At 43.5% G+C, this 16,443-nt stretch overlaps 1 protein-coding gene across 12 annotated transcripts in view; it reads left to right on the top strand.

Moving 5' to 3' along the window:
- Positions 1-1,357: 1,357 nt before the first annotated feature.
- The window catches only part of LOC103696442 (ubiquitin C-terminal hydrolase 12-like), a 47,324-nt gene continuing 32,238 nt past the window's right edge, over positions 1,358-16,443 (top strand). For 4 of the 12 annotated variants that reach the window (XM_088714193.2, XM_088714190.2, XM_088714189.2 and 1 more), the window contains exons 1-15: positions 1,397-1,618; positions 1,913-1,976; positions 2,159-2,306; positions 2,393-2,550; positions 3,556-3,821; positions 3,914-4,132; positions 4,207-4,315; positions 4,404-4,519; positions 6,250-6,348; positions 7,683-7,792; positions 13,091-13,165; positions 13,742-13,820; positions 13,913-14,059; positions 14,143-14,223; positions 14,315-14,434. In XM_088714193.2, the coding sequence (XP_088570319.2) occupies positions 1,589-1,618; positions 1,913-1,976; positions 2,159-2,306; positions 2,393-2,550; positions 3,556-3,821; positions 3,914-4,132; positions 4,207-4,315; positions 4,404-4,519; positions 6,250-6,348; positions 7,683-7,792; positions 13,091-13,165; positions 13,742-13,820; positions 13,913-14,059; positions 14,143-14,223; positions 14,315-14,434 (1,821 nt within the window). In that variant the 5' untranslated portion in view covers positions 1,397-1,588. Of the gene's footprint in view, positions 1,619-1,912; positions 1,977-2,158; positions 2,307-2,392; positions 2,551-3,555; positions 3,822-3,913; positions 4,133-4,206; positions 4,316-4,403; positions 4,520-6,249; positions 6,349-7,682; positions 7,793-13,090; positions 13,166-13,741; positions 13,821-13,912; positions 14,060-14,142; positions 14,224-14,314; positions 14,435-16,443 lie in introns of all 12 variants that reach the window. The other 8 variants (XM_008778073.4, XM_008778069.4, XM_088714195.2 and 5 more) reach the window with 6 other exon arrangements.

Here is a 16,443-nt window from a genome sequence, read left to right as displayed (position 1 = left end):
CTTCTCTTCTTCCTCTCACATCACTCACAGCACTTAGCATTAATTAAATAACTTGCAATAGTTTTTAATTAATCATCCTTAAAGTTTTAACTAAATTAATTTAAAACCCAATTCACCCCCCCTCTTGGGTTGTCTATCTGGGCAACACCCGGGCTTAAAAAATGGCTCTGGCGGGCCGCCGGTTTGCGAACAGATGTAGTTCTGTTCTACATCGGACACTCCAGGGGTGGTTCTATATACACCCCCCCTATTGCTAAGGACACCCCCCAAAAACAAAAAAAAATACCCAAACTAACCTTTAGTGTAATTACCATATTGCCCTTGAAATTTTCTTAGTATACCCCCCCTTCCTTCTCCTCCGTTTCGTTTTGAAAAGAAAAAAAAAAAAACACCCCTCAAACCCCCCCTTAAACCCCTCGATCCATTTACATCGTTTAGGCGATCTTTGAAGGAGATTTAAGCCCCATTCGAAGCATGGACAAGCAACTAGTGATTTGGGACGAAGAATCGGCCGCAAAGGTACGTGTTCCACCTTGTTTCGAAATTTTTTTTTTTTCACGGTTCGTGCTCCGTTCGGCACTGGATCGCCGAACAAAAGGCTTCTGTTCGGCTGAACAGTGCCGAACAGAAGCCTTCTGTTCGGCAACCCTCAACCGAACAGAAGCATTAAGAGGAAGAAGGCTTCTGTTCGGTTGAGGGTTGCCGAACAGAAGGCTTCTGTTCGGCACTGTTCAGCCGAACAGAAGCCTTTTGTTCGGCGATCCAGTGCCGAACGGAGCACGAACCGTGAAAAAAAAAAATGCTGGCGGGGGGGGGGGGGGAGCTACCTCGAGGTGGTCGTGGAGGCGCCGGCGAGGTGCTCGTTGCTCGGGAGATGGCCGGGGAGGTGGTTCCGGGAGAAGCCGGCGAGGTGGTCGGAGATCGGGAGAATGCCGGCGACGAGAGGGAGAAGGGGGAACGGGGGAGTTTTGGGCGTTGCCGAGGTGCTTTGGGCGGAACAGTTCAAAGGGAGACGGAGGGGGTTTGGCCGCCGGCGAGGTGCTTGAGGCGAGGTTTTTTGGGCGGAAGGGAGAAGCCGGCGGGTGTTTTGGAGGGGAAGAGCGGGGTGGGGGGGGGTTTGGGGGGTGTAGAGAGCAATTTAGGTGAGGGGGTGGGGAGGGTGGGGGGTAATTTAGAAATTTTTAATTTTTTAGGGGTGTCCTTAGCAAATGGGGGGGGTGTAGAGAGTATTTAATTTTTTTTTAATTTTTGGGGGGTGTCCTGAGCAATAGGGGGGGTGTATATAGAACCACCCACACTCCAGGTGTCCACCGAGGCCGTCAAATGCCTCAAATACCCCTACTCGGAATAAAACCTCGGGCCCTTTTCCGGAGCCAACTTCTTTCTTCTTTTCGGTGGCGTCGCTCGCTGCTGAGGGCCTTCGCTCTCCCCTTCTTCCCCCCCGCCTCCCCTTCTCTCTGTCTCGTTTTCCGTCCTCCGCCGCTGGTTTCCGCCCTCGCCGCGCCGCCGCCAGTCTCTGCCCTCCGCCGCGCCGCCGCCGCCGTCGCCCCAGATCGGCTTCTCTGCCGCCCCCTCCGCCCGCCCATCCATGACTATGATGACTCCTCCCTCTGTCGATGTACGTATCTCCCAAACTTTCTCCCCTCTTTCTCTCGATTTTTCTCGATTTCGTACTTCGACTGACCCTGCCCCTATCGCTTGGTGATCCCCTGATCGCGCTCTCTGTTCGATTCTCCTCCCCTGTTTTGCTGCGATCACCATCGTTTTCTAGGGTTTCGTGCCGGGTCGGGGCGGGTGAACCGGGCTCGATTGGTATCCATTGTCCCCGGGCTCGATTCTAGGGTTTCGATTGGGTTCTCTGTGGGTGGTTTTGTTGGATCTGAGCTCTGATTTTGTGCTTTGGCTTTCGCAGCAGGAGGACGATGAGATGCTTGTCCCTCACCCGGAGTTTGCTGACGGTCCTCAGCCAATGGAAGGTAAGCTCTAATCCCGGTTTGCTGCGAGCCGAGCTCTTATGGGATCCGTATAGATTCTTTGTTCTGCATGGTTTTGATGCAACATTGACTTTTTTGTACTAATTTTATTTGTTTTTGACAAGTCCTGGTTTTAGGGTTTTGATTTATTATATATGTTTTATTGTTCTCTTTTGCATTAACAGTAGCTCCAACCGAAACTGCTACTACTGCCGAGAATCAGCAAGTGGAGGACCCTCCATCGTCCAGGTTCACTTGGACGATCGAGAATTTCACTAGGCTGAACACCAAGAAGCACTACTCTGACACCTTTATCGTGGGGAGCTACAAATGGTATGTAGATCTTTCTCTTGGCCTTCCCTGTGCTTAATTTATCATGGGGGCTAATGAAAATCTGATTTTTCTGTTGTCTCTGACAGGCGGGTGCTGATTTTCCCTAAGGGAAACAATGTAGACCATTTGTCTATGTACCTGGATGTTGCGGATTCAGCAACCCTGCCATATGGATGGAGCAGATATGCACAGTTCAGCCTGGCTGTGATCAATCAAATTCACAACAAGTATACAATAAGAAAAGGCGCCTTTCTGAAACCCAGTGATTTTGTTGAAATATGGTTTCCTTTAAATTCACATTGCCTACTAGTTCACTCTGGAATTTTCCATCTGCTAAATCATAGAATTGCACACAGTTTTACTGTCCTCACATAATTATATGAATTGTTACGTTTTGCCGTCGGACCGCTACACTGTGCTCAATTGCATCAGCCTTTTTGGTCTTGTAATGGGGTCATCTCTTCGATGCAATGTGCAGAGGCAAAAGCTGTTTTAGAACTGTGCCTTATTTAACCATTATTCTGCACAATATTAGTATTATTATTATTATTTTTGAGCTCATTGTCTTCCAACTTGGAGGCCAAGGAAAGAAAGCAAGTAACCAGGGGCAAGGGAAATCTTTTTTGATTAGACATGTAGCTATTTTAAGACTTACAAGTGATCTTGTTGGTTGGTTGCACTGGACAGCATTGTGTTTAATTTTAGTCTTCTTTTTTGCACATAAGGTATTCTGTTGAGCTATAAATGAAAACTAGAGTATGTACATGCGATTAGTGTGCTAAGATGCTGCAATCCTGTGGAGAGCCGCGGAAATGTGGGGACCTAGTGCTTCACTTTTCACTTAAATAGTAGAATACATGTTACTTCCACGTGTAGTCTCTTTATTCTAACATGAAGTGGTATCTGACCCTAATATGGTTATCCATTTTTTTTCATCCGCTACTTGAAGAAGCATGCTTGTATGTATGAAATTCCAGGCTACATTGCATGTAGATTGATTTTTCTTTTACCTTGTCTTATGGTTGCAATGCCTTTAATGCTCTTACCTATTGGGTGTTCATGATGTGGCATGCCTTTGTGTGAGCTCTCTAATTGGACTTGGGTTGTAATATGATAGGAGTTTGGATGTTGCATATGTGCTGTTATTGTACTCCAATTGGAAACATCATATAAAAATGTTGCTTCTCTGCCAGATAATCTTATTTATTTGATAAATGGAGATGATGTGGCCTTTTCTTCTTGCTTGCAGACACCCAACACCAATTTAATGCCCGGGAAAGTGATTGGGGCTTCACATCTTTCATGCCTCTAAGTGAACTTTACGACCCAACTAGAGGATATCTCGTGAATGATACGCTTGTTGTGGAAGCCGAGGTTGCAGTTCGCAGGGTGGTTGATTACTGGACTTATGACTCCAAAAAAGAAACAGGTTGTGTTGGTCTCAAGAATCAAGGAGCTACTTGTTACATGAATTCTCTTCTCCAAACTTTGTACCATATTCCGTACTTTAGAAAGGTATGAATTCTAACCTCATGCTTTCATGATTAGCTTGCAGTATGATTTTTCTTATTAAGAAAAAAAATCTGTTTCCGAACTGTGTTCTTCAGGCTGTGTACCATATGCCTACAACTGAAAATGATATGCCGTCAGGAAGCATTCCTTTGGCTCTGCAGAGTCTGTTTTATAAGCTTCAATACAGTGACAGCAGCGTTGCTACAAAAGAGCTGACCAAGTCGTTTGGATGGGATACATATGATTCTTTCATGCAGCATGATGTGCAAGAACTCAATAGGGTTCTTTGTGAGAAATTAGAAGATAAAATGAAGGTTTGACATTTGTACTAGGCTATTACACATCAATACTGGTGTGTACTTGCTAATTAATTATGTCCCTGTCCCAGGGAACTGTTGTGGAGGGCACAATACAACAGTTATTTGAAGGGCACCATATGAATTATATTGAATGCATTAATGTTGACTACAAATCTAGCAGGAAGGAGTCTTTTTATGGTAAATAAATATGGATAAATTGATATCCTCAAGTTTAAACTGCATGTTGTGCTAGATATATGTAAATAATGGACTACATCTTTTGTAGATCTTCAGCTTGATGTCAAAGGTTGTCAGGATGTTTATGCTTCTTTTGATAAATATGTAGAAGTTGAGCGTCTTGAAGGAGATAATAAGTATCATGCCGAACAATATGGTTTACAGGTTAGTTGGTTGTGTCTATTTATTATTGGATCTGGGATTGGGATTAGAGGTCTCAATATCCACTTTTCCCTGTATTAGTTTTAAATCATGCATCCTTGCTGTACTTTGCATCCTGTGGAGTGGATGGACTCATACAATTTATAAATATAAAGACATATGTATATATATTTCTAGTAAAATGGAATATGCAAATGATGTAGTTGAGCTTCATATGATGATCTTGTATGAAAGATGGTGCATCCCTTGCAGTTGGTTTCCTAGCTTCTGGGCTTTCTTGGTTGGAATTTAAATCATGATGGAGCTTTCATCATAGATTCTTGAATTGTGTTAGGCTTTGTTGTACTTATCATTAATGAATAAAAAACTTAAAACACAACTTTCTAAATCTGGACCTGCTTGGTTGTTGATGAACAACTAAAGAATGCTTATTTTAATTTTAAAAAATCAATTCTTCTCTTTGCATTGTAGCATATCCTTTTTTGCTATAACGTATTTATAGTGATTTATTTGGCTGCAATGAACTTGTGTTTTCTAGGACCTCTTTAACATTTTATTTTTTCAAGCTTACAGCCTTGGTTTCTGATTCTTACTTTCATACATATTCTCACTAATAATCAAGTGATGTCTTTGTTATGAATACTTTCTGAATTTTGTTGATAGGGACAAAGTGGTGGGGTAGCCTTTCTAAGATATAATTGAATATGATGTTAGTTGTATAACAGCATCCTGTAATGTACTAGTGCTTAGTGTGAAGCAAAGTTTCTAAATTCGGGTATCTCAACTGTCTTGGTTGATTACTGATTTTGAGATGAACTTGGGTATTGGCTTCTTTTGGTTAAAAGGGAAGCCGAATTGTTTGAACCTGGTGCATACCTCTGCTGTATATAATGATCAACAAGGTTCTCCGTACTGGTGCAGACTATTCCTTTTTAGGTATACTATACCTACTAGTACTGAATTAAGACTTTATATGGGAGATGTACCGAGTCTCTATATGCCGAATCGACTCTTGTACTGGGCATATTGATGCTGTACTAGCATGGTGCTGGTACGGATCCGGTATTGAGATGGCGAGCTTTGATGACTAAGTTATCAGCGAGCTTTGATGACCGAGTTATTGGAATAGCCTGACATAGTAAAAACAAGATCAACTGATGTTTTATGTATGAATTTTATTCATTAATAATTAAGAGTCCATTAATGTAGTAAAAATGAAGAATAATCTCACTGAATATTGATATCACTTTCTGCTGATATTCTGTGATATAACAATGGATATCTGCTGAAATATTGGAGGCAAACATTTTATCTGTATCATGTCAACGAGTGCCTGACGCTGGTATAAACAAATCTTGGCTGAGATGAAACCATGGAATATGTATATAGATACAAGTCATTCTACATTATTTACATGAACTAGATTGCATGACCTCAAAATTTGTCATTAATGTACAAGCACTCACTGTCCAATTATTTCAACTATTTGCTGTATATCCGTACATGGACAAGAAAAAGAGACCTATAAATGGTATGAAATCCAATGCATTCTCTCCTATAGTTAAATGTGGTCTTTGCCTCTTTTTTTTTTAATTCAACTGCTTTGCTTATTTATTTCCTCCTTGAGTAATATGTTGCAACAGTATTGTTTGTTAAATTCTTATTTTGCAATCGAATATCTTAAGATCTTGAAGAACATTGCTTGAAGTCGAATATTTGTTCGTCTATTTTAGGATGCTAAGAAAGGTGTTCTTTTCATCGATTTTCCCCCTGTTTTGCAACTTCAGCTGAAACGCTTTGAATATGATTTCATGCGAGACACCATGGTCAAGGTTGGTACTAGTAAAATCCTCATGATTGTCCTTCTTTTGGTCACCTTTGAACTTGGTTATGATGTATTTTTCTTGAATTACATGTTTCCTATTATTTGACATTCTTCATGATTTTCTCAAAATGTGAATTAAGACTGAATACTTAGTCATAGAGAAAGGGGAGTGGGAAGATTTGTAATCTTGTTGGTCACAGTTGTTTCTTATTTAACTGCTACTGTAATATTTGCATCACGACTCATCTTTTGCCACATTGTTTATCATGGAAGTCTTAGGCCATATGAAGATTGACAATGGAGTTTAAACAGAACATATGAACAAATGTAAACAAGTCCATTACCTCTCTATTGCTAGCAGAAACAATGAAAGACCTCATATGCATCTTTCAAGAAAAGTGAAAAAAACTGACACAGAAGGCATGCATGTAGCATAAGCATCTTGATGCAATGTATATGCCTCAGTTTATTTCACCTCACGGATGAGTTGCAAGGTGTTCTCGGAGAGCTTTGCCTTGAGGCATTGATCCTCCATTGAACCTTCTTGATAGTTTCACTCAAGGTTCTTGCATTATTTTAGTTGAGATGGTGATAAGGATTAACATGAAATTTTCATATGCAATTCGTGGCAAGAATCTATTTTCCCCAAGCATAGATCATTTCTTGCTATGGGGAAGTTCAGAAGTCAAATTTGTGAAGGGTCGTTTGACAAGTTTAGTTTATTAGATGTAGTGTTGGTTAGAAGGTTGATGAAATTAGAAGCATGATTAACTGTGGTTTCCATTATTTTTTAAACAATAAAGAAAATCTGCTAGTGCAAAGGAACCAATCTTATTTGTGTTCCTGAGGTGCTAATGATATGATTGAAAGCCCTTTTACAGTGCCTGTTTTAGACATTAGCTACATGTGGGGTCCAGATTGTTTTGATCTCTCTGGTACATTCTTATTGCGAAATCTCCCCAATTTGCTTTGTTGGCGGAATAATTATATTTTTCTTACAAAATAATGTAATCTGATATGAAATTCTTGCCTCCTACCATTCTCGTCGGCATTGTGGCATTTTCTAAAGCTTAATGGTCATTATATAATAGTTCTGCTGGTGGGTCAAACTGCTGGGTGGTTGGTTCAATGGTTGCATGCCTTACTATGGCGGTGAGCCGGCCTGAGATATGAAAGATTCATAGATAAAAAGGAATATTTGGTCTATAAAATTGTCATTATTTTATCACTTTAGTTGTGTGAAGTTGACCTTTTCTCTTGAAGGCTTTGCTTGACAATTATCTCCTTTAGATTTTTTCCCCACTGATTGACTGCTTAACTGCCATATATATGTTGATGCAGATAAATGACCGATATGAGTTTCCACTGCAACTAGACCTTGATAGGGATAATGGCAAATATCTTTCTCCAGAAGCGGACAGAAGTGTCCGCAATCTTTATACTCTGCACAGGTAAACTTATATTGGAAATTGATATCTGTTAGAGGTATTCATGAAAATTATGCATCCCCCCTCTCTCTCTACTATTAATTCATCTAATTGCCACAACCACAACCAACATGCCTGGTCTCATCTGTGATTGTGGCTCTCCATGTATTAGATCCAAATTTATATGTAGACAAACCCCAGATGTAAATACTAATCTCATTTGCTTTGCATATGAAATAGATGTTGCAACAAAGATAAGTTGCTGTGGTATATAGTATTCAACTCATATGTATTACAAGCGTGCTTACATTGCAGTTATATGTAAAAGATACTCTCATTGCATTCAATTCATACTACTTTCTCTCTCTCCCAAGCAAAGACCACTGAACTGAGTACTGAATTGAGCCATCATCAGTAGCAGTACTCTTTGTTCTGACTATTAAAGGATAGTTACCTACATGGTTATAAAAAACACATGTTTAGACATCTAAACAACTGTTTAAACATTTTAGTTGCACTATTCTTATGGCTTTTGCTAAATGAACTATGTGTCTTTACGTGTTGTGTTCTTGTGCTTTTCATGAATTTATATTGTGTTAGTGAAGGAATTCTGGTGAGAACTATATGGTTGTAGGATGCTATGTGGAAATTTCATTAGAATAAGAAATTTGGTTAGAAAGAAATATATCTAGGTTTGGATAACACTGGAATAAACAAGCGACATGCTTAATTAAATATTGTGAATGAAGCCACTCTGTCATTTCATATAAGTATTTTCAAGGTGCCCATATCTATTATTGACATTGGGTGCTTATTGATGCCCAAATCCTGCACAACCATATTCTGATGATCTGGAGCTGTGGAGGGCATAGATCAATCCGCTTGGTCCACGGTGGTGGAAATACGAGTGCCAACTGCCGTGGATGGTTACGGAGATTTACACAGAGGAGAAAGGCCCGCTGGGGTGGCTCGAGCCGAGCCTTCTCCGATGCTTAAGTCAGGCAGTGCTTTAGAATAATAACATGAAATAATTAGAGAATAAAAAGCATTAGAGTAGAGTGATCTTTTTGGATCATTAAGCCTTGAGTGCCTGGCTTGGAGTATTAGTGCTCAGCATGGGAGCTTGACTTGGAATGCTCGAGGTGGGAGCTTGGCTTGGAGTGCTCGTCATGTGAGCTTGACACGGGAGTGCGACTTGGGAGCTTGACAAGGGAGCATGATTTGGTGGCTCGACATGGCTTTGGTCTCGATCTACAGTGATTCGCATCCTGGTCTCCAAGGATTTGTGACTGGGAGCTCGGCCTCGGCATAGCTCTAGTTGACAGTCGCTCGTCCAAGTCTTCAGGGGCTCGCGTTTTGGTCTCCAAGGATGCGCGGACTAGAAGCTCGGCATGACTCTGGTCAGCGGTTGCGCATTCCAGTCTCTAGAGCCTCGTGTCCTGATCTCGAAGGATGCATGGACTGGGAGCTCGGCATGGCTCTGGTCGGTTGATGCATGTCCTAGTCTCTAGAAACTTGCATCTTGGTCTCCACGGATGCGTGGACTGGGAACGCGGATTTGGAGCTCGGCCTAAGAGCTCGACATGGCTCTGGTTGGCGGACGCGTCTCGGTTTCTAGGGACTTGCATCTTGGTATCCAAGGATGCATGGATTGGGAGCATAGATTGAGAGCTCGGTATGGCTTTGGTCAGTCGACGTACGTCCCGATCTTCAGGGATTCGCATCCTAGTCTTCGAGGATATGCAGAATGGGAGCACGGACTGAAAGCTGGACCTAGGAGCTCGCAGACATGTGCCTTGGTCTCTAGGGATGCGTGTTTCGGTCTCTTGGAACTCGCATCCTGGTCTCCAAGGATGTGTAGACTGGGAGCACGTCATGGCTCTGGTAGGCGGTTGTGTCTTGTGTGCACGGGGCTCGCATCTCGGGTGGCACAAAAGGGTGGCTTCTAGGGAGTTGCATCTTGATCTCCAAGGATGCAGGTTCTGTAGGCACGACACTTGAATCTTGGGTGGCAGGGAAGGGGGCTTTTAGGGACTTGCATTTTGGTCTCTGAGGGTGTGCAAACTAGGAGCTCGGCATGGCTTTAGTCGGTGGTCGCATGTATCGATCTCCAGAGACTCGCGTCTTGGTCTCCAAGGATGCGTGGATTAGGAGCGCGGACTGGAAGCTTGGCTTGGGAGCTCGAGATGGATTTGGTCTGCTGTTGCACGTCCAGTGTGCACTGTGCTCGCATCTCGGATGGCATGGAAGGGCGGCCTCCAGCGACCTGCGTTCTTGTCTTTGAGAATATGCGGACTGGAAGCTCGACTTGGGAGGTTGGTATGGCTTTGGACGGGGGTCGTGCGTCCCGTTTGCATGGCGCTTGCATCTCAGGTGGCATGGGAGGGCGGCCTCTAGGGACTTGCATCCTAGTCTCCAAGGATGCACGAACTCAGAGCATGGATTTTTGAGCTCGACATGGCTCTAGTCGGCAGATGTATTTCTAGGTCTCTAAGGACTTGCATCTTGGTCTCCAAGGATGCGTGGACTGGGAGCATGGGCTTGGAGCTTGTCCTGCGAGCTCGGTATGGCTCTGGTCGGAGACATGTGTCACGGTCTCTAAAGACTCACATCTTCGTCTCTAAGAATGTGCGGATTGGGAGCCCGGCATGGTTTTGGTTGGCGGACACGCGTCTCGGTCTTCAAGGACTCATGTTCTGGTGTCCGAGGATGCGCAGATTGGAAGCTCGACATGGCTCTAGTTGGTGGACGTGCGTCCCGGTCTCCAGGGACTCGCGTTCTGATCTTTGAGGATTTTGAGACTGGAAACTCGATATGAAAGCTCGACATGACTTTGGTAGGTGCACTCACGTCTCGATCTTTAGGGATTTGCATCCCAGCCTTCTGGGACTCACATCCTTGTCTTGTCTCCAAGGATGTGCAGACTGGGAGGGCGGACTGTTTATGGCCAACGGACGCATGTCCTGATCTTCAGGGACTCACGTTTTGGTTTCGAGGATGCGCGGATTGAGCGTGCGGATTTGGAGCTTGGCTTGGGAGCTCGTCATGTCTCTGGTCTCAGGGACTCGCATTCTAGTCTTCGAGGATGCGCAGATTGGGAGCGCGGACTAAGAGTGCGGATTTAAAGCTTGGTATGACTCTAGTCGGCGGTCGTGCATCTTAGTCTCTAAGGACTCACATCTTGGTCTCCAAAGATGCGTGGACTGGGAGCGCTGATAGGGAACACGGTCAAAGAGCTCGGCATGGCTTTAGTTGGCGGATGTGCATCCCGGTCTCTAAAGACTCGCATTTTGGTCTCCGAGGATGCATAGACTGGGAGCTTAGCCTGGGAGCTCGGCATGGGAGCTTGGCCTGGAGTGCTCGTCATGGGATCTCGGCATGGGAGTGTGACCCTGTCTTCAGGAACTCATGCCTAGTCTCTAAGGACGTGGTTCCCATACACATGATGTTTGGATTTTGGGTGGCACGAAAAGGTGGCCTCCAAGGATGCGCATCGTGATACCCAAAGATGCGCATCCTGTCTGGAGAGGAGATAGTATGAGGGGACGACGATGGAAGAGGAGTCAGGTGTAGCTATGAGAGCTTCTCGCCATAAGAGCTTGTCACTATGAGTGCTTGAGAACCTCTTCGTAGGAGCTTTTTTTTCGTTTGTGCTTCAGAGCCTCTTGCTATTCCTCTCTCCCCCTTTTTTGAGTTGGCCTTGTTTATATAGAGGAGGGAGTGTAGATCCGTTATGATTTGGAGGTGAAAATGAAGGGATTGCCATAACTTCCTTCCTTATCTGGATTCAAATCTATTGTAATCTCCTTGTTTGAATTCCACCAAGATTTCAAATATTGTCAAATTCAAATCTTTTCGAAATGCTCACCACGTGTCGACCTATGATGGCGGATAAGATTTAGGCCACATCAGTGCCCTTTATTTCTTTGTTATGGGAACAACATTGTGTGACAGCATGACAACCTTAGATGTGAGGATGTCTTATCTAGAAGCCTCTTGCATGTAAACATTGTGCTCCTTGGGTGGTGTGAATCATGGTTATTTTGTCAGTTCATGTGGGAGGTCATGTGATGTGAGTTTGTCATGCATCCATCGTCACTATTGTTGTTGTTGCCATGTGCTATATGATATTTACCCTTTTTGGGCATATGTTTAGTTGACGGCCTAAATAGGCTCCAAACCATTTAAAGTATGTTCAATGCACTTGTAATACAGAGTGTCTTGGTGCCCACTAGCCATCTTGACAAACTTGGTCACCTTTATCCATCAAAAATAACAAATCCAGAATGGATTGGTAGTAGTGTTGCTATATAGATGCATAAATTCATATCATAACTAATGCAAGAAATTCTTTCATCTATAAATGTTACATTAGAGGATATGGAAGAACACATGGGAGCAACGTTGGCGGAACCATCCCAAATCGCCCTGTTGGGGCGTACCGAACCGTACTAGTCGCAAACCAGGATGGTTCCAACCTCTAGATCGAGCAACCGACAGAAGGGGAGAAGGAGAAAGAGCAAGGAAGAGAGAGAGAGGCAGCGGTAGCCGAAAAAGGGGTGGAGCCTTTGTTTCGAAATGAAATAGGGGCTTTCACCCGTTTTTATATATCTTTTGAATTTTTTAAGTGAAGTCAGTAGACACCGCTGGCTTCATTTATTATTATTTTTTTCTGAATTTTTTTAAGTAAAGTAGCTGCAGACTTCACTTAAAAAATTCAAAAAAATATAAAAAAGGGTGGAAGCCCTTGATTTGTTTCGAAGGCCCTCGCTTCCCCTTCCTCACCCCTGTTCTAGCCTTCGCTCTCTCCCTCCCTCCCTCTCTCTCTCTTTTCATCTCTCCCTTTCTCCCTCCCTTTTGGTTTTGCTTGTCGGTTCATGTTGGGACGGTACGGTATACCGGTTTTGCTTGTCGGTTCATGTTGGGACGGCACGACGTGGGGGCATACTGTACCATCTTACTAGCTAACCAGCACGAATGCCGGTTTTTTTATTGGCTTCTTTGCATGAGAGAATGTGCCGACAAAAATATTTAAGAGCTGTTAAAAAATTGTGAATGATATGTTATGTCATGGATTGTGTTTAATGCATAATTATATATTTTTGGTAAGTCTCACATTTGCCTATTCTGATCATTTTGTGCACTGTTAAATTTAATACTTCCAATATATTATTTGTAGACAAATGTTGCTTACTTTATTGTTGGCAATCAGCATGAGTTATTCTGGTCTGTAGCATTCAAGGCATCTGCATATGCTATGTTTATGCATCCTTTTCTGTTATTTGACTTTTGAAAATACATGATAACTTGTGTTTCATGCAGCGTACTCGTTCATAGTGGTGGGGTGCATGGTGGCCATTATTATGCTTTTATTCGACCAACTCTTTCTGATCATTGGTAGGTAGCATGTCCCTGTCAACTGTGTTTGTTTCTTGTACGTACAATACTGTTGCTCATAAGCCTTGTGGAAAACTCCTAAGAGCAGCTTTTGCAGACAGATACTGTTAATTGTATTCTCAAATTCTTCAATGGATCACTTTATGTGGGACACTGATAAAAGCTTTAATGTGTTCCTTCTTTGTTTCTGTATTAAACATACAATTTCTGGCCACTGTGCCACCCTTTTTATTTTTCTAAGTTGTGTTTGTTATAGGTAATCTTCCTATGTTTTGCTTATGAATAATGAAAGTATGTTTGATTAGATGTGATATTTTCTATCTGTTTATGTGCAATGCAGACAATTTTCTTTTGCCTTCTTTTGTTCCTTATAACTTTACATAAAAATAGAAAATTTTAGGTACCTTTCTTGATTGATGTGCCCACCACCAAATACCCCCTTTTTTGCTATAGACATAAGTTGTGCTCTCCTACGAAAAGAGGGAGTGTATTTATTGGTGGTCTAAAACAGTTTGCATTATATTCAAGGGGGTGGACATGACTTGAAGTCGGTAATTGAGAATTCTTTTTCTCCAGGTTTAAGTTTGATGATGAGCGGGTTACAAAAGAAGATATGAAGAGGGCACTAGAGGAGCAATATGGTGGTGAGGAAGAGGTGATTAATTTTGCCATTGCAAATTCAAGTGCTGTATCATGCTTCTTGTATCATTCTGACTTTTCTTTTTTTCCCTTGCTGCCTAATTGCAGTTGCCACAGACAAATCCTGGCTTCAATAACGCTCCATTTAAATTTACAAAGTATTCAAATGCATACATGCTTGTTTACATTCGTGAGAGTGACAAGGAGAAAATAATATGTAATGTAGATGAGAAAGACATTGCTGAACACCTCAGAGTAAGACAATTGTGGAGTGATTAATTCTTGAATGGTTTCATTACTTTGAAGGATTGCACATAATATGCAGTGTCTTTTTCCAGATAAGATTGAAGAAAGAACAAGAAGAGAAAGAACACAAGAAGAAGGAAAAGGCTGAGGCTCACCTTTATACCATCATAAAGGTGTGATATATCTTACCTGACTTTTATGGTTGACCCACATTATCATTTATGCTTTTACTGGTTGTCAATAAGTCTTTTTGAATGTGTTTAGGTTGCTCGTGATGAAGATTTAGCTGAACAGATAGGAAGGGACATATATTTTGACCTGGTGGACCATGATAAAGCTCGCAGCTTTCGTATTCAGAAACAAATGCCTTTCAATGCTTTCAAGGTAATGCTTTCTTGCAATCTACTGCCTCAGATTGAATAAGTTGCTGATGCTGGTTTATCACAATCTTTCACTACTGCATGTGCAAAAGTTGGCAATAATTTCTTATGCCTGCATGCAAAGGATCAGTGTATTTTATTGTGATTTGATGATAGGTCCCAGCCCGAGGAAGAAGAAAGGTGGGCAAAGAAATAGAAAATAATTGATTCAAGACCTCTCTTCAGGTGAGAGAAAACCCATCAAAGCAAAAGCTCTACTTTGGGTGAGAGTAACCCATATAGACCAACAAAACAAAGTGACAAGACACCCTCATGCACACAAACCCCAGGAAATAAAAAAGAACACCATGACCCCCTCTCTCTCTTACTCCCCCTCTCATTTTCTCTCCGTGCACGACCTTTGATGACTAACCCACGAAAGACAACCCACTTTCTCTCTCTCGCCTACAAAAGACAACCCACTCTCTCGCTTCGGAGCCCACGTCCTCCCACGTCCTTGCTTCGGAGCCCATGCATGGCTCTTCCTCTAGCATTCTCCCACTTCTAGCTTCGAACTTCCTCCCACTCCCAACTGTGAACGGCTTTCCACTTCCTGTGTCATGAACTTCCCGCTAGCCACGGAACCCACGTGCATGGCCCGTCATCGTGCTTCCTCTCGCTCCCAGCCCCATCGCAATGTGATCTTCTTCCTCCTGCGAACTTGATGCTGCGTTCCACGTGTCGACCATGCGGTCGACCACTAGGGTTGTCTCATGCGCACTTTCTTCGCGATCTCTTTCTTGAGTCCTCCGATGAAAGTGCCCAGGAGCGCATCCTGTGGCCAGCCCCGGACTCGGTTAGCCAACTTCTCAAACTCCTATTGATACTTCCTCACCGAGCCTTATTGCTGAACACGGGAGAGCTTTTCGTTGAAGTTCACATACTCGTTGGGGCCGAATCGAGCCAACAACTCTCGTTCAAATACCCTCCAAGTGATGATGGCTCTTTCATCCTGGTATGCCCTCCTCAACCACTACCACCAGTGGTTAGCCTTCTCGTCGAGATAGAATGAAGCGGTGGTCACCCGTCGGTTGGCCAGAACTCCTTGGCCGTCGAAATATTGCTCTGCACAGTCCAGCCAGACAATTGGGTCGTCTTCAGTGAACCGTAGGAAGTCCATTCTCGGACGACATTGGACCTCTACGATTTCCTCCCTTCGCTCGAAGCCTCCTTCTCGAGGCGACGGTGGAAGTGACGCGGCCTGCTCTAGCGGTCTTGGTGGCGAGAATGAGATCTGAAGGTGGCGAATGGCCTCCAAGACCTCCGTGAAGCGCCCCTCCACTCGAGTCTTCCAGCTGCGCAACTCCTGCATTGTGCACACTTCGGCTTCAAGGTGCGCTATTCTCTTCTTGTTCGATATAGCCTGGCTCTGATACCAGATGATAGGTCCCAGCCCGAGGAAAAAGAAAGGTGGGTGAAGGAATAGAAAATAATTGATTCAAGACCTCTCTTCGGGTGAGAGAAAACCCATCAAAGAAAAGCTCTACTTTGGGTGAGAGTAACCCATACAGACCAACAAAACAAAGTGACAAGACACCCTCATGCACACAAACTCCAGGAAATAAAAAAGAATACCACGACCCCCGCTCTCTCTCTTACTCCCCTTTTCATTTCGTCTCCTTGCACGACCGTTGATAACTGACCCACGAAAGACAACCCACTCTCTCTCTCGTCCACGAAAGACAACCCACTCTCTCTCTCACCCAAGAAAGACAACCCACTCTCTCTCTCTCTCGCTTTGGAGCCCACGTCCTCCCACGTCCTCGCTTCGAAGCCCATGCATGGCTCTTCCTTTAGCGTTCTCCCACTTCTAGCTTCGAACTTTCTCTCACTCCCAACACTGAACGGCTTCCCACTCCTTGTGTCACGAACTTCCCGCTAGCCACGGACCCACGTGCATGGCCTGTTGTCGTGCTTCCTCCAGCTCCCAACCCCATCGCTACGTGATCTTCCTCCTGCGAACCCAGTGCTGTG

Source organism: Phoenix dactylifera, chromosome 18 (genome assembly GCF_051530095.1).
Source record: "Phoenix dactylifera cultivar Ajwa chromosome 18, Ajwa_hap1_PhDact_Kaust_v1.1, whole genome shotgun sequence".
Classification (NCBI taxonomy): Eukaryota; Viridiplantae; Streptophyta; class Magnoliopsida; order Arecales; family Arecaceae; genus Phoenix; species Phoenix dactylifera.
The sequence above is the reverse complement of the archived record's forward strand: the minus strand, read 5'-3'. Positions and strand labels throughout refer to the sequence as shown.